General features: G+C 33.4%; 1 protein-coding gene and 1 pseudogene across 9 annotated transcripts in view; both read left to right on the forward strand.

Annotated features, from left to right (window-relative positions):
• Nucleotides 1-18,386, forward strand: part of Dmxl2 (Dmx like 2) — a 152,677-nt gene that overhangs the window by 109,892 nt on the left and 24,399 nt on the right. For 7 of the 9 annotated variants that reach the window (XM_078049610.1, XM_005316570.4, XM_005316568.5 and 4 more), the window contains exons 21-27: nt 4,738-4,835; nt 5,309-5,474; nt 6,824-7,088; nt 8,552-9,630; nt 10,002-10,193; nt 11,716-11,792; nt 13,246-13,376. In XM_078049610.1, coding sequence (XP_077905736.1) covers nt 4,738-4,835; nt 5,309-5,474; nt 6,824-7,088; nt 8,552-9,630; nt 10,002-10,193; nt 11,716-11,792; nt 13,246-13,376 — 2,008 coding nt within the window. The remainder of the gene's footprint in view (nt 1-4,737; nt 4,836-5,308; nt 5,475-6,823; nt 7,089-8,551; nt 9,631-10,001; nt 10,194-11,715; nt 11,793-13,245; nt 13,377-18,386) is intronic. The other 2 variants (XM_021726705.3, XM_005316569.5) reach the window with 1 other exon arrangement.
• Nucleotides 13,387-17,429, forward strand: LOC144377739 (small ubiquitin-related modifier 2 pseudogene; annotated as a pseudogene).

Here is an 18,386-nt window from a genome sequence, read left to right on the forward strand (position 1 = left end):
TCATACCACTCATATGGACTGCGGAAACAAGCAGGAGTGTCCATATTCATATCTAATAAAATAGATTTCAAGCCAAAGTTAATCAAAAGGGATAAAGAAGGACACTTCATACTGCTCAAGGGAACCATACACCAACAAGACATAACAATCATAAATATATATGCCCCAAATAATGGTGCAGCTATGTTCGTCAAGCAAACTCTTCTCAAGTTCAAGAGTCTAATAGACCACCATACAATAATCATGGGAGACTTCAACACACCTCTCTCACCCCTGGACAGATCTTCCAAACAAAAGTTAAATAAGGAAACTATAGAACTCAATAACACAATTAACAACCTAGACTTAATTGACATATATAGACTATACCACCCAACATCAAGTAGCTACACTTTTTTCTCAGCAGCACATGGAACCTTCTCAAAAATAGATCATATATTATGTCACATGGCAACTCTTAGACAATATAAAGGAGTAGAGATAATACCATGCATCTTATCTGATCATAATGGAATGAAACTGAAAATCAATGATAAAAGAAGGAAGGAAAAATCATGCGTCACTTGGAGAATGAACAATAGGTTACTGAATGATCAATGGGTTTTAGAAGACATCAAGGAGGAAATTAAAAACTTCTTAGAGTTAAATGAAAACACAGACACAACATATCGGAATCTATGGGACACATTGAAAGTAGTTCTAAGAGGAAAATTCATTGCTTGGAGTTCATTCCTTAAAAAAAGAAAAAAACCAACAAATAAATGATCTCATACTTCATCTCAAAACCCTAGAAAAAGAAGAGCAAAACAACAGCAAAAGAAGTAGAAGGCAAGAAATAATTAAAATCAGAGCTGAAATTAATGAAATCGAAACAAAAGAAACAATTGAAAAAATTGACAAAACTAAAAGTTGGTTCTTTGAAAAAATAAATAAAATTGACAGACCCTTAGCTATGCTAACGAAGAGAAGAAGAGAGAGAACCCAAATTACTAGCATACAGGATGAAAAAGGCAATATCACAACAGACACTTCAGAAATACAGAAGATAATCAGAAATTATTTTGAATCCTTATACTCCAATAAAATAGAAGATAGTGAAGGCATAGATAAATTTCTTAAGTCTTATGATCTGCCCAGATTGAGTCAGAAGGGTATAGACTACCTAAACAGACCATTAACAATAGAGGAAATAGAAGAAACAATCAAAAGACTACCAACTAAGAAAAGCCCAGGAACGGATGGGTATACATCAGAGTTTTACAAAACCTTTAAAGAGGAACTAACACCAATACTTTTCAAGCTATTTCAGGAAATAGAAAAAGAGGGAGAACTTCCAAATACATTCTACGAGGCCAACATCACCCTGATGCCTAAACCAGACAAAGACACTTCAAAGAAAGAAAACTACAGACCAATATTTCTAATGAACCTAGATGCAAAAATCCTCAATAAAATTCTGGCGAATCAGATTAAAAAATATATCAAAAAAATTATACACCATGATCAAGTAGGATTCATCCCTGGGATGCAAGGCTGGTTCAATATACGGAAATCAATAAATGTTATTCACCACATCAATAGACTTAAAAAAAATAAGAACCATATGATCATCTCGATAGATGCAGAAAAAGCATTCGACAATGTACAGCATCCCTTTATGTTTAAAACTCTAGAAAAATTAGGGATAACAGGATCATACCTCAACATTGTAAAAGCAATCTATGATAAGCCACAGGCCAACATCATTCTGAATGGAGAAAAATTGAAGGCATTCCCTCTAAGATCTGGTACAAGACAGGGATGCCCTCTCTCACCACTTCTGTTCAACATAGTCCTCGAAACACTGGCCAGAGCAATTAGACAGATGAAAGAAATTAAAGGCATAAAAATAGGAAAAGAAGAACTTAAATTATCACTATTTGCAGTCGACATGATTCTATACCTAGCAGACCCAAAAGGGTCTACAAAGAAACTATTAGAGCTAATGCATGAATTCAGCAAAGTGGCAGGATATAAGATCAACATGCATAAATCAAATGCATTCCTGTATATCAGCGACAAATTCTCTGAAATGGAAATGAGGACAACTACTCCATTCACAATTTCCCCCCCAAAAATAAAATACCTGGGAATCAACCTAACAAAAGAGGTGAAAGACTTATACAATGAAAACTACAGAACCCTAAAGAGAGATATTGAAGAAGACCTTAGAAGATGGAAAAATATACCCTGTTCATGGATAGGCAGAACTAACATCATCAAAATGGCGATATTACCAAAAGTCCTCTATAAGTTCAATGCAATGCCATCAAAATCCCAACAGCATTTCTTGTAAAAATAGATAAAACAATCATGAAATTCATATGGAATAACAAAAGACCCAGAATAGCAAAAACAATGCTAAGCAGGAAGAGTGAATCAGGCGGTATAGCGATACCAGACTTCAAACTATACTACAGAGCAATTGTAACAAAAACAGCATGGTACTGGTACCAAAACAGGCGGGTGGACCAATGGTACAGAATAGAGGATACAGTAACCAATCCACAAAACTACAACTATCTTATATTTGATAAAGGGGCTAAAAGCATGCAATGGAGGAAGGATAGCATCTTCAACAAATGGTGCTGGGAAAATTGGAAATCCATTTGCATCAAAATGAATCTGAATCCCTTTCTCTCGCCATGCACAAAAGTTAACTCAAAATGGATCAAGGAGCTTGATATTAAATCAGAGACTTGGCGTCTGATAGAAGAAAAAGTTGGCTATGATCTACATACTGTGGGGTCGGGCTCCAAATTCCTCAATAGGACACCCAGAGCGCAAGAGTTAACAACTAGAATCAACAAATGGGACTTACTCAAACTAAAAATTTTTTCTCAGCAAAAGAAACAATAAGAGAGATAAACAGGGAGCCTACATCCTGGGAACAAATCTTTACTCCACACACTTCAGATAGAGCCCTAATATCCAGAGTATACAAAGAACTCAAAAAATTAAACAATAAGATAACAAATAACCCAATCAATAAATGGCCAAGGACCTGAACAGACAGTTCTCAGAGGAGGACATACAATCAATCAGTAAGTTCATGAAAAAATGTTCACCATCGCTAGCAGTCAGAGAAATGCAAATCAAAACCACCCTAAGATACCATCTCACTCCAGTAAGATTGGCAGCCATCATGAAGTCCAATAACAACAAGTGCTGGAGAGGATGCGGGGAAAAGGATACACTTGTTCATTGTTGGTGGGACTGCAAATTGGTGCAGCCAATTTGGAAAGCAGTATGGAGATTTCTTGGAAAGCTGGGAATGGAACCACCATTTGACCCAGCTATTCCCCTTCTCGGTCTATTCCCTAAAGACCTAACAAGAGCAGGCTACAGGGACACTGCTACATCGATGTTCATAGCAGCACAATTCACGATATAGCAAGATTGTGGAACCAACCTAGATGCCCTTCAATAGATGAATGGATAAAAAAAATGTGGCATTTATACACAATGGAGTATTACTCTGCATTAAAAAATGACAAAATCATAAATTTGGAGGGAAATGGGTGGCATTAGAGCAGATTATGCTAAGTGAAGCTAGCCAATCTTTAAAAAACAAATGCCAAATGACTCCTTTGATATAAGGGGAATAACCAAGGACAGGGTAGGGACGAAGAGCTTGAGAAGAAGATTAACATTAAACAGGGATGAGAGGTGGGATGGAAAGGAGTGAGAAGGGAAATCGCATGGAAATGGAAGGTGATCCTCAGGGTTATACAAAATTACATATAAGAGGAAAGGAGGGGTAAGACAAGATAATACAAGTGGAAGAAATGATTTACAGTAGAGGGGGTAGAGAGAGAAAAGGGGAGGGGAGGGAAGGGTGGATAGTAGAGAATAGGATAGACAGCAGAATACATCAGTCACTATAATGGCAATATGTAAATCAATGGAAGGGTAACTGATGTGATACAGCAAGCTATATACGGGGTAAAATTGGGAGTTCATAATCCACTTGAATCAAACTTGGAAATATGATATATTAAGAACTATGTAATGTTTTGAACGACCAACAATAAAAAAAAATAAAATGGGAAAAAAAAAAAGAAATGGAGTATGTTGAATTTTTAAGATTTGGTCACATCTATTAAATAAATAGTCTGTTTTTATTGTTTCCTATGTTAGTTTTAAAAAATATTTTTTAATTAAACATGAACACAATATTTTGTTTATTAATTTTATGTGGTGCTGAGGGTTGAACCCAGTGTCTCACATGTGCAAGGCAAATGCTCTACCACTGAGCCACAACCCCAGCCCCCTATGTTAGTTTTATTACTATCTGGGTTCTGATACCTTTCTACTCCTTACTGTGTGACTGTAGACCATTCACAACTTCTTGGTGTCTTAATCACCTCACCAGTAAAATGAGTATGGTAATTGTACCTCATGGGTTGTAAGTGATTCAGTAAGATCAGTGAAAAGTGCTTGATTGTACTGGTGCCAGTTATATGGTAAGTACTCAATTAATGCTAGATGTTATTCTTATTTATATTCTAATCACTGGTATGCAAACTGTCCTTAGGAGCATGTGTCATAAGTCTTTTGAGATTGTGAAATAGAGCCAAGTTTTTCCGTTTTTTTTGTTCTGCCATCCATTGAAGTAGCAGGAAAGCATTGATTATTGTCTACTTGGTTGTAATTGTTTTATCAGATAGTTAAAATAATATTTTATTTACTATTTAGGTTGCCAAAGCTGCTTTTCAAAGGAATAATGATGCCTTAGATGCTGCATTATTCTATCTTGCAATGAAGAAAAAAGCAGTAGTGTGGGGTCTGTTTAGGTAAGTTGCCTCAACACTTAATATGATTTAGTGGAATGAAGAGTGTGCTTCATATCAGAAACTTAGTGCTTTTGAAGATAGATACATTATCTTGGTCAAATCAACTTACTTCTTTATGCCTTTGTTCCTTTATCTTCAACAAATGGTCAACATATCTTTTCAACTTAATGTAAAGAGTGGAATGTTGTTCTAAATAAAGTTGATACAAGCTCATTGGAAAGTAAAAAATACTCTTGTGTCCTGTTAGTGTACATAAGGAACTATTAGCTTTCCTTATTAGAAGAGAAGAAATGCTTGAAAACCTATAAAAATATATACAGTTACATACTTATAACTAAAGTTATTTTTTAGATGGATGTTTCCGTTTTTTATTTTCTATTTTTGCATTGCAAAGGATTTCTATTTTTAATTCTATAAAGAATTAAGATATTTTAAATTGGTTTAAACACTGATATTTGTGCTCTGATTCCCAGGTCACAACATGATGAAAAAATGACATCATTTTTCAGTCACAACTTTAATGAAGATAGATGGCGTAAAGCTGCTTTGAAAAATGCTTTTTCTTTACTTGGAAAACAACGTTTTGAACAATCTGCTGCTTTTTTCTTGTTAGCTGGTTCACTGAAAGATGCCATAGAGGTATAAATAAGAAAAAATGCTTTGAAATACTTGTAAAAGATTGAAAACCTGAAAAGGTCTTTGAGGAGATTGCAATTTTTTGGTGATATTTTTATAAGAACAGAATATAACTATAGAAATTGTTGAACTTAAAATAGTAGCACTGTGATAAGTGAAATTATAAATAAGTTCAGAGGAGAAACAGTTTTATATACGGCATATTATATTTCAAAATAATATATAAAATGGCAAAAATGGTTTACGAATGCAATTTTTGTGGTCATCTTATGATTATGAACAATTAAAATACATAGGTCACTGCTAGGAGACCCCCAACCCCTGCAGTTGATAGTTGGGATCCTGAGACGGGATCTCAAGTATGCCCTGTATTTGAGGTAGGAGGGCAGCGAATTCACCAGGGTTTAAATTTCAAATCAGTGAAGGAGCTAAAAGAGGCTGTAACAACCTATGGTCCTCAAGCACCCTTCACTGTAAGCTTGGTCGAATCCATTACCAACTTAAACATGACACCAGCAGATTGGGCTAATGTTTGTAAAGCTGTGCTAACTGGAGGACAATACCTGTTATGGAAGGTTGCCAATGAGGAATTTTGCAAGGAGATGGCTAGGCGAAATGCAGCAGCTGGTTATCCTCAGGTCACAATCTCCTTATCTTATGCAGAAAAGCAGAAATTTCAATTTTTTTTCCTAAATGAAATTCATAGATAAGAAACTAAAATAGTGATTTGTACTGTTCTGTGATATAATTGTCTTAGATATTGGAAAAATAAATGTGAGAAAATTCTCTGTAAATTTTCTCATTTTAAATATATAATGCTGGCAAGTGATTATGAGAGCAATGTTAATTTTCCTGTTACTTATAATTTCTTCCTTATAGTTACTGATTATCATTCTGAGCAATTAAAACAGTTGATTGAAAAATAGAATAGGAAATATTACATGATAGAAGAAATAGGAACTATCTAACAAAGTAAAATTGCTATAAATTTAAAATTAGTCATTCTTCATGATTATCTCAGGCATGATTTTTTAAAATTATAAATGCTACGATTTTGAAATGGGAAATTTAACTCAAGTGAATTAGATTTTATTTATTTATTTATTTGTTTATTGGTGCTGTTATGGGACCAAACCCTAGATAATTTCTAAGTTCTAGTTCCTTATTATTCTTATTTTTCCTTAGTCTGCTGTGAAATAATCATTTAACTGCCTTTCATTGTCTCAACCTCTGGACCGCCTCCTTCTACCATGATAGCAGATGATTTTAGGATATTAGTGAGATAGTCCATATCACTAAATAATTATCACTAAATAAAATAAATAAATATTTCTTAAAACTTAAATTTTCAGGTATGTCTTGAAAAAATGGAAGATATTCAGCTAGCTATGGTTATTGCCCGCTTATACGAATCTGAATTTGAGACTTCATCCACTTACCTATCCATCTTGAATCAAAAGATTTTGGGTTGCCAAAAGGATGGGTCAGGATTCAATTGCAAAAGATTGCATCCTGATCCTTTCCTGCGTAGTCTTGCCTATTGGGTGATGAAAGATTACACCCATGCCTTGGATACATTACTGGAACAAACACCAAAAGAAGAAGATGAGCATCAAGGTAAGACTTTTATACATTTCTTTCTTTTTCTTTTTTCCTAAAGGAAAACGCTTCAGAACTTCATTCAGATTTTTAAAAATATCATTACCAGATTTACTTTTCAACTCTAAGAAATTATTGATTTTTTTGTCAGTTTAGATTAGACTATTAATATTTATTATAAAATCTAGCATCTTATAATTTAAGTAATACTAAAGAGACCACACATTTTTAATCTCACAATTATATTTTGAGGAATATAAGTAAAATTATTATACTGTTCTGGTTTCATATACATTAAAAAAGTATGTTTTTAAAAAGCACATTAAAAAACTGAATGTTAAGGCAAGAGAGTCACAAGTTTGAGGCAAGTCTGGGCAATTTAGTGATACCCTATTAATAAAAAATAAAAAGGGCTAGGAATGTAGCTCAGTGTTCGAGCAACCCTAGGTTCGGTCCCTAGTACCACCATTAAAAAGAAAAAAGAATAAAAAAATAAAGCATACAGAATGTTTATTACATTGCTTAGCTCTTCCTAAGTAATCATATAGCTATGTTTTTTAACATGGAAAATTTGCATGTTTACACATATTGGTTTGATGCATGGGACTGGAAAATCTTTACTTTTTACACTTTTGGATATCCTAAATAATTTAGATCTTTTAAGCACTTGGAGAGTATTTGTCAGCTTTGTTTGCAGTAAAATTAAACATGGGCACATGGTAACAGAATAGCTAAATAAATACTCTATCCATATACCCAAACAGTATGCCATTTATTTTTATAGTATATCCTACTAAGGACATACAGTCAAATTTATTATTTTAAAGTCACTAGTTCACGTCTGTATGTGGTCACACTACCAACTTAACATACAGATTCACTTAATTTTATGGGAAACTTGCCTATAATCACACTGACTTAGAAGGTTGAGGCAGGAGGATTGCAAGTTTGAAGCCAGTCTCAGCAACTTATTGAGACTCTTTCTCAAAATATAAAAAAGGGGTAGAGATATAGTTCAGTGGTATAGTGTCTCTGGTTTCAGGTTCTAGTACCACAATAAATAAATTTGACTTTTGTAATTTACTTTTTAAAATTTTATTTTCTTTTAAATTTGTATAAAATGTTGACGTGGTTTTGAAATTAAATATATAAAACCCCAAAGTATTTTCAGAGAAATATAGCTTCTTTTCTTGTACCCTTCTCCCTTTTCAGGGAACCAATTAAAATTTTATACATGTAAGTCTTCCTTCTGCATCTCCTTTTACTTAATATATCCTGGATATCACTCCATAGTATACAGGGATTTTTTTTTTATTTCAGTTTTATGGTTTTAATGATTACATGAATGTAACAGAGTTTAACCTACCTAAGGTCAATATTAATGTGTCCTTTATTATGAAGAAATGCTGACGCATTTTATTCTTTTGCAGTGTAAGTACAAATTAATACTAACTTTTGATGTATCTATTTGGTTTCTGTAGTTATCATCAAATCTTGTAACCCAGTGGTATTTAGTTTTTATAACTACCTTCGAACACATCCTTTGCTTCTTCGAAGAAACCTTGCCTCCCCTGAAGGAACTTTGGCAACCTTAGGTCTCAAAACTGAGAAAAATTTTGCTGACAAAATTAACCTCATAGAGAGAAAATTATTCTTTACTACTGCAAATGCTCATTTTAAGGTTGGATGTCCTGTTCTAGCCCTGGAGGTACTTTCCAAAATTCCAAAAGTAACCAAAATGTCTGCCTTACCTGCTAAAAAAGATCCACCTGATTTTGTTTCTAAAAAGATGAGTGATGTGTCTGCAGAATCAAAAACTATGAGCGATGGCAATGGGAGTTCTGGCACTGACTGGTCAAACATAACTTCAGCACAGTTTGACTGGAGTCAGCCAATTGTTAAAGTTGATGAGGAACCTCTTACTCTTGATTGGGGAGAAGATCATGATAGTGCCTTAGAAGAGGATGAAGATGCCATTGGTTTAGTAATGAAAAGTACAGATGCCAGAGGAAGAGATGAACAAGAAGATCAGAAGTCCTCAGAGCCTAATATGTTATTGACTCCTCAGGAAGAAGATCACTTTGAAGGTGATACTGAAGTTGATGTGATTGCTGAACAACTAAAATTCAGAGCTTGTTTAAAGATCCTTATGACTGAACTAAGAACTTTGGCGACAGGTTATGAAGTAGATGGAGGGAAGCTCAGATTTCAACTCTATAACTGGCTTGAAAAGGAAATTGCTGCCTTGCATGAGATATGCAATCATGAATCAGTTATTAAAGAATATTCCAGTAAAACAGATTCCAAAGTAGAGAGTGATCTTCTGGATCGGGAAGAAATGGTGGACAAACCAGATATTGGTTCATATGAGCGACACCAAATAGAAAGACGAAGATTGCAGGCTAAACGAGAGCATGCAGAAAGACGAAAGTTGTGGTTGCAGAAAAACCAAGATCTCCTAAGAGTGTTTCTTAGTTACTGTAGCCTTCATGGGGCCCAAGGTGGTGGTCTAGCCTCAGTAAGAATGGAACTCAAATTTTTGCTGCAAGAATCACAGCAGGTATGGACATACTTTTGCTTTTGTAATTTCAGTGGCCCTTCCAGCTAGGGCTATAAAACTGTTTTTGCATTAATCCAAATATATTTAGCTGCTCTGTTCATAAGAGGCAGTTATTTGTAGTCTATATGGTTTTTTATTTAAGTGAAAGTTTTGATATGCTTAAAAACTTGAGAGCAAAATTCTCATCTTTGTATTTTCTTCATCTGGCATAGTACCTGATAAATACTGGGTGCTGAATAAATTTTTGTGGATTGAGTGAATAAGTAAATGAACATACTACTTTTACTCAAGTGTATTTTGTCAGATAACTGTTATTTTTTTTCTCCTTCATTTTAACTACTTTGAAAACAAAAATTTACTCTCACTTCCAGGAAACTACAGTAAAACAGCTCCAGTCTCCATTACCATTGCCTACCACCCTACCTCTGCTTTCAGCAAGTATTGCTTCAACAAAAACAGTTATAGCTAATCCTGTATTGTACTTAAATAATCACATCCATGATATACTTTATACTATTGTTCAGATGAAAACACCGCCTCATCCCAATATTGAAGATGTGAAGGTAATGTAAAGTTTGTTTATTTGATGTTGTATATACTGAGAAGGTAAATATGTTATATTTGTAGGTCCTCAAACTTGAACTGCCAGAAAGTATTCTCAAGTGTTCTTATGTGCTACCTTTTCATTTCCAATCAATTCCGGACTATCCAATGAATGTAATTTAAAAGTAAGCATTTTTCTTATTTTTGTAAAAGTTATTGTCTTCCTTTAAGACAGGTATGCTTTTTTGGTAATAAAATTAATTTTCAAGACAGTGTTCTTGCCACTTCATATCCCTTTAGATTATACATTCCCTTAAATGTCATTAAAATTAGAAATATTTATGACTCCTGTTTACATGCCAAAATGCAGTAAAAATGTAAGTTGAGGAATACCTGGGAGAGAACCATGATTAATCAAAAATGGTTCCAGAGATAGTATCCTGTTAGTGTTTCCTTGATGATTGTGTTTATTGAAGGCTATGTAATACTTAGGAACAATCAGAATTTTGACAGAGTTACCACTCCAAATTAAACCTATGCCCTGTGCTGAGAAAATTGAAAATTGTTACATTGCAAGAACTACAAGGGAGCTTGGCAGGATCTGAAGAGTTAGACTTCCACTGTATCACCTTAAGTATATTTGTGTTCTGCTCTTCAGTTCCTGTGGTGGATGTGCATTTCAAATACCCATAATTTTTATTTTATTTCTTTTATTTGACAACATGTTTGATTTCTGCTAGTACATTATTCTGAAGGATCTAAGATTTTACTGATCACATCAACCTTCTAGAGGCTTCTCATTGGTAATGTGAATTAATTGTTTGCTAGGTGAAGCTAGACATGTATAAAATTGATAAAATTTATACAAGTACTAAGTAAACATTTCCAGTTCATAGATATTTGGGTAAGGATTTCAAAAAGTCTGAAATAATTTCTAAAGTCCCTTCAAATTTTAAGATTTTATGAGTCTGAAAATGTTTATTCAATGTGGGATATCAAATGTGGTTTTATATCAAATAGAGAATTTTTTAACTTTATATGAATATTAAATGAATTATTTACTTTCTACAAAATCAGCCATTTCACAGTGATTGATACACTTAATAAACATTTTATTATTATTGAGTATTTTTGTCAAGAGAAATTTATCAGACAAGCTTAAAGAAGAGTTCTTAAAATTCTGTACTTGTTTTTCCTTTTTAAAGAAAATTTTAACTTAAATTAACGATATAAGTTAATTGTTGATAGCCTAGGACAAGTCCCAGTAACATCAATGTTGATGCTTTGCTTAGGGCCTGGTAGATGGCAGGTTCACAGTAAGTAAATATTTGATAAAGATGTGTCTGAAGTAGTTAGCTTTGTTATGGGCATGCATATAAAGATGGGTGAGACTTAGAAGTTTAAAAGCAAAGTTAGTAGTATCATATAGGATCTAGTCTTCCTTATGATATTGCTATTTCCTGAGTATTTTCTAATTTTTAAGATATTGCTGTTATGTAGAAATGTTAGTATAAAATGTAATTGTGGCTGTTTTGGTTTCAGGTGCACACACTTCATTCACTAGCAGCATCACTTTCTGCATCAATTTACCAAGCATTATGTGACAGTCATAGCTACAGGTAAAAAAAAAAAATCACCCAAAATAGTATTAATACAGCAAAAACATTAAACCATTTCAGAGTTTTATTAGGATTCTGTTTCCAGGGACTGAGAAATCCCCAAATATGACTGACATAGAATCAGAAATAAAATGATTATTTGTTTAGTTATCTCCCAGAAACAACAGGTAAATATAGAAAATGACAAGTAGTAAAAGTAAATTATCTTCAATACCATCTTTTTGTTTTCAAGAATGAAAAGCTTACTGTCAAAAAACTTACACTAAATTTTTTTCTTAGGAATTATTTCTTTTTGTATTGGATTAGCTTTTATTATTTTTAACTGGTTTTTAGTTTAAAACCTTGAAAAGTGAAAAAGTACATTTCTAAAGTTGAATTATTAAAGTCAAATTTATGCATTTATGTATGATGTAAAAGTCTTTGGAAGAGATCAAGTAAAAGTAACGGTTTGAATTTTTCTAAATGTCATATCACCTTCATTTAGTGTATACTTCACATGTTAATAAGTAGAGCCATGTAAGTTCTAAGAAATTGAATCACTTAGAAGGATGACCCAGATTTAAATGTAGTATATTTAGAAAATTTTAAAAATAATAGAAGTACAGAATTTATATTAAAATATGTTTAGACTTTTTCTCGTAAATTTAGCAGCCATTTGTGAGAATATTTGATATTCAATAAGGAGTTACTCTTTCAAAATAACCTGTGCTCTAATTTTACCCTTTCTAGGGCATGTCTAGACAAATTCCAAAGATTTGGGAATGTAGATAAATGGAAAAAAAAATTGGTTTAGTTGGCATGGTCATCTAAATGATCATTGATAACTTGTTTGATATCAGTCACTGGTTAAAATGGCACCAAAAAAGAATTCAATTACATTGTTTTCAAATATGTACTTTCCAGTTCTTAGTTATACTTTAGTTTCTGCTTTTGTATTTATTCAACACAAAAAGACCCATTCTGAAGAGGAAAGTAAATATTTAGTGACTTTTGGCTTGAGGTTTAGATATTTCTAAAATTATAATTCTCCATAGTTTAGCTCTATTTTTTTTTAAATTCAGGGTTAAGCTTGTACAACTTTGCAGAGATAAGAAATCCAACAAACTAGTACCCTGAAACTTTGTCTACTGTATCTAAACCCAACAATAGTCTGCTTACCTCATACTTCAAAATGAGTGCGAATAGAAAAGATTTCAAAATATTAGGTGGATTCTGGAAAAGAATTTAAAAGAGTAAATGACCTCTGCCCAATGTAGTAAAGTTGATATTTTGTTTTAAAAAGCTATCAATAAACATTTATAACTAATTTCAAGAACTAAAATAAATTCTCATTAGAACAGTGAATTCAAGAACTTTTGCTTTTTTTTAATCTTCTAAAACAGATTATTTGTATATAGTATAATTTCTTATTACCTCTCTTAGGATGATAAATAACTGAACCTATTTGTTTTAGCAGTCAAACAGAAGGAAATCAGTTTACAGGTATGGCTTATCAAGGACTTCTTTTAAGTGATCGTCGAAGACTGAGGACAGAAAGCATTGAAGAACATGCAACACCAAACTCATCTCCTGCTCAGTGGCCTGGTGAGAATTTTAAGTGTTTTTTGTTTGTTTGTTTTTTATTTTTTGAAATCTGTTTTGTAATTCCTTTTTTATTTTTTGAGTTCTTTATATATTCTGGGTATTAATCCTTTGTTAGATGAATAAATATTTTTTCCTATTCTGTAGGTTGTCTCTACATTTTGTTCATTGTTTCCTTTGCTGTACAGAATTGTTTTAATTTTATATAGTCCCATTTGTCAATTCTGGCTTTTGTTTCCTGACCTATTAGGAGTCCTATCCTGGAAATTATTGCCTGTGCCAATATCTTGAAGTGTTTCCCTCTGCTATTCTTAAAATTTCATGTCTTATATTAAGATCTTCAATCCATTTTGAGTTGATTTTTGTGTAAGATGAGAGATAACAGTCTAATTTTAGTCTTCTACATGTGGATATTATTTTTCCAGCACTGTTTACTGAAGAGGCTATCCTTTCTCCAGTGTGTGTTTTTGGCCCCTTTGTCAACAATCATTTGGTTGGAAATATGTGGATTTATATCTGGTTCCTTTGTTCTTTTCCATTGGTCTCTGCTTTTATGCCAGAACAATGCTGTTTTTGTTTGTTTTACTGTGGCCCTGTAGTGTGTTTTGAAATCAGGTATTGTGATGCCTCCAGCATTGCTCTTTTTGCTTATGATTGCTTTGACTATTTGGGGTCTTTTGTGCTTCCCTAAGAATTTTAGGACTGTTTTTTCTAGTTTTATGGAGTGTCATTGGTATTTTGATGAGTATTACACTTACTCTGTATATCACTTAGGGTAGTATGGCTATTTTAACTATATTAATTCTCCCAATCCATGAATATGTCAAATCTTCCGCCTTCTAGTGTCTTATTTAACTCTTAAAAATTTGTTAAGACTTTGGAGTCTCATTTATAATCTATTTTAGAAAAAGTACTGTGTGCTGATGTAAAGAATGTATATTCCATAGATGTCTGTTAAGTCAATCTTATCTGTAGTATAATTTAACTTATCTATTGGTACAGGAGGGGTGTTGAAATCACCCACTGTTATTGCAGTAAAGGCTTTCTCCCTTTATGTCTAGTAGTGTTTGTTTTATAAAACTAGGTGCTCCAACATTTGGTGCATCTATACTTATTATAATATCTTCTTGATGTATTATTCCCTTCATCAATATATATTGACCTTTCTCTTCTGATTTTGTCTTAAAATTCTATTTTGTTGGATGTAATCCTATTTGCTTGGGATATTCTATTTGCTTGGAATATCATTTTCCATTCTTTCACTTTAAGTCTGTGTGTCTTTGCAAATGAAGTGATTTTCTTAGATGCATCAGATTGTTGGGTATTGTTTTTTAATCCATTCGGCCAGTCTGTGTCTTTTAATTAGAGCATTAAGACCATTTATATTCAGGATTATTCCTGACATTCTGTTGATTTTTCTTTTTCTAAAAAAAAGTATGTTTCTTCCTTTAGTACTCATCTTAAAAGTTTGATGTTTACTGTATTGATACTGTTTGATTCTTTTCTAATTCTCATTTGTGTATCTAATCTTTTAGTGGGATTTATTTTTTCATGTGCTCTAATAATTTTATCATTCTTCCTCTTCTGGGTATAGGATTCCCTTATGCATCTTCTGTAATGTTGGTCTAGTAAGTCATGAATTCCCTTAGTTAATGCTTATCTTAGAAGGCCTTTATTTCCAGTTCTCTTCTAAAGGATTTTCTTTCTGGTTATAGCAATCCTTCAAGTAGTTACTTTTCTTTTAGAACTTGAAATACATCATTTTATTTTATTTTTTTACCCTGGTGTTTATAGAGTTTTTGCTCAAATTTTACTGTTAATTTAATGGGTTTGCCTTTAACTGTGATGGTGTCTCTCTCTTGCAGATTTTAATATTCTTCCTTTGTCTTGTACTTTCAGCAATTTAATTGTTATGAAGAGGTTCTTTTCTGCATGTCTATTTGGTATGTTATAAGCCATAGCTGGATGTCTCTGTCTTCCCCAAGATTTGGGAAATTTTCTGCTATAATTTCATTGAATAGGATTTTTTATGCCCTCAGTCTATAACTCTTCTTATTCAGGTATATCAATTATGGTATGTTTGATCTTTTAATGGTGTTGCAGAGATCTTGTATGTTTTCTTTATGGCTGTCTGAATGTAGTGTTTTGTCAGACTTGTTCAAGTTTTGATGTCCTTTGTTCTGTTTGATCTAGTTTATTGTGGAGGCTTTCAACTGAACATTTTTTCTGATTTATTGGGCTTCTCATTTCCAAGATTTCTGTTTGGTTCTCTTTCATAATCTGTCTCACTTTATTATATTTCTGATTAATATCCTGAATTGACTTTATTAATTCATTCAACTGTTTATGTGTATTCTCTTGGGATTCTTTTGACCTTTTTAAAAAATCATTCTTTTGAATTCTTTATAAGGCATTTCATTTATTTTGATACCTTTGGAACATGTTATAATAGAATTATAAAGTTTAGGAGATGTCATATTACCCCATTTTCTTCATCTTCTTACATTTCCATGTTGAGATTTGTTGTATATCCATTGGGATGTATATCTCTTCCATTTGTATATAGGGGCCTTCTTGGTAAGTGGCTTTGTCTTAATTATATGTCTTGGAGTATCAGTTTGTAGAATAGTGTTGAGTTTATTTCCAATTGAAATTCATAGTATTATCTTCCTGTGACTTCTTTGACTTTAATTAGTGGGTTTTGACAATATGTACTCACTTTCTCTGTATTTCTCTTAAGTAAGATTCCTCTGCTAGTTCAGGAAAGTATGGTGTAGTCAGCAGAATATGTGGAGTTTATTCTCTGGTTACTTCTGTGATGGGATTGGAAGCCCTTATGAGGTGATGGGGGTTTCCGTGGGAACTGTTGATACTGGCTCTGTTACTAAAAAGCAATTCTGATACTGGTTGCTCCAATTGTTGTAAAGGTCCTGAAGCTTTTACCCTGTGTTTATACCCTGGTGCAGTTCTTGGTGTTTCCTGATATTTTGGTGGGGGCCAGAATCACAGCTCTGCCTCTGTAGTGCTCATATCCAGTTTTATCTATACTGTGCAGTCTGACAGGGTATTAAGGTGACCCATGCTGAAGACCCTCAAAAGTGTTATGTCCACAATAGTTGTATTTTTTCTCTCTGCTGTTACCATGGAGTGACTTCAGGAACAGATATCACATCCCTCTTGAGTATGGGTCACTGGCTGGGGCTTTTGTCCCCCCACACTTTCTTCAAGATGAAGTATTTTCCAAGGTTCAAGCTGGGCTAAGTGTAGCTCAGTGGATCAGTGGCAGCACATCCACATAATGCACATGAGATCCTGATTTGATCCTCAGCACTAAAAGAAAAAAAAAAAAGATTAAAAGAAAACAACAGCCTTAACAACAGAAAAGGGAGGAAATGTAGAGTAAAATAAAAACAAAAACCTTCAAAACTTCAAAATAAGCTGAATGTGGTGGTGCATGCCTGTAATCCCAGCAACTTGGAAGACTGAGGCAGGAAGATTGCAAGTTCAAAGCCAGCCTCAGCAATTTACCGAGGCCCTAAATAACTTAGTGAAAACCTGTCTCAAAAAATTTAAAAAATGCTGCAATGTAGGTCAGTTAGGTGAAGCACTCCTGGGTTCAATCTCTAGTACCAGAAAAAAAATAAAGAACTTAGAAAATAAAGAAAAAAGAATCAGGCTCATTCGGTGCAGACCTGGTACCTTTTTGGTGAAGTGGCAGCTAAGGAGACTCCGGCGCTCACTATGGCGGACGAAAAGCCCAAGGAAGGAGCCAAGACTGAGAACAGCGATCATATTAAGGTGGCGAGGCAGGATGGTTCTGTGGTGCAGTTTAAGATTAAGTATACTAATGAAAGCATATTGTGAACGACAGGATTTCTTGATGAGGCAAATCAGATTCTGATTTGACGGGCAGCCAATTAATGAAACAGACACACCTGCACAGTTGGAAATAGAGGATGAAGATACAATTGATGTGTTCCAGCAGCAGACAGGAGGTGTCTACTAAAAAGGAAACCTGCTACTTTACTCCAGAACTCTGTTCTTACAGACCAAAAATACATTCTCAATTAGAAAACTGCAATTTGGCTCCACCACATCCTGACTACTACAGTATAGTTTTCTTTATTCTTTCATTTTCTCCTTCCCCATTCTTTTATTGTACATAAAGTAACTTGTGTATGTGCACAAGCATATTGCATTTTTTCTTTAAACTAAATGGCCAATGATATGTTTTGATTAACATCAAATGGAGATGGGATGGGGAAAAATACTGGTTCTGTGAAAATATCCCCTTTCTCCATGCTCATTCAGCTCTTATCTTTATATTCCAGTAAGTTATTTTGCTCTCACTGTTTTAACAAAAAAACAACAACAAAAAAACCTGAACAACATAAAAATCCATGCATACCTTGTTCAATTGGAGAATTTTAGTGTTTTTCATTTATCATTGTAAAACCAAGGACAATTTTATAACTTTTTTGTACGTAGCTGTTACATGTAGGGCAATCTGTCTTTAAGTAGGGGTAAATTACTCTTAAAAAAGATTCCTAGATAGTTTTCCCTTCAAGTCAAGCATCGTCTTGTTGTTTAAATAAACTTCTTGTTTAAAAAAAAAAAGAAAAAGAAATAAAAGAGCAAAACAAAACAAAAGAAAGCAAAAGAAGGAGAAAATGGAAAAAAGGAGAAAAGATAAATTAGAAAATTAACAAACTGTATGTGTGTATATATATGTAAATATATGTACATATATAGAGATTTATATTATTTTGTTTTTTCATAGTTTTAGACTTCATATAAATGAAAATTTTCTCCTTGCCAGAGTGCTTGAATGAAGGATCAAAGGTGGATAATCACAACTTCTGCTGATCAGAGCTTCTCTCGGGTCTTCTTAGGCTGTGTACCCAGTGGATAGAGTGAAGGTTGAGTTATTTATCCTTGGTTCTTTCTGTTGTGCTTTCCAGGTAACTAGTGGGATAGATTTGTGGCTGAAGCTGGTTGGTATTCCTCTCAGTT

Source organism: Ictidomys tridecemlineatus, chromosome 5, assembly GCF_052094955.1.
Source record: "Ictidomys tridecemlineatus isolate mIctTri1 chromosome 5, mIctTri1.hap1, whole genome shotgun sequence".
NCBI classification, from domain to species: Eukaryota; Metazoa; Chordata; class Mammalia; order Rodentia; family Sciuridae; genus Ictidomys; species Ictidomys tridecemlineatus.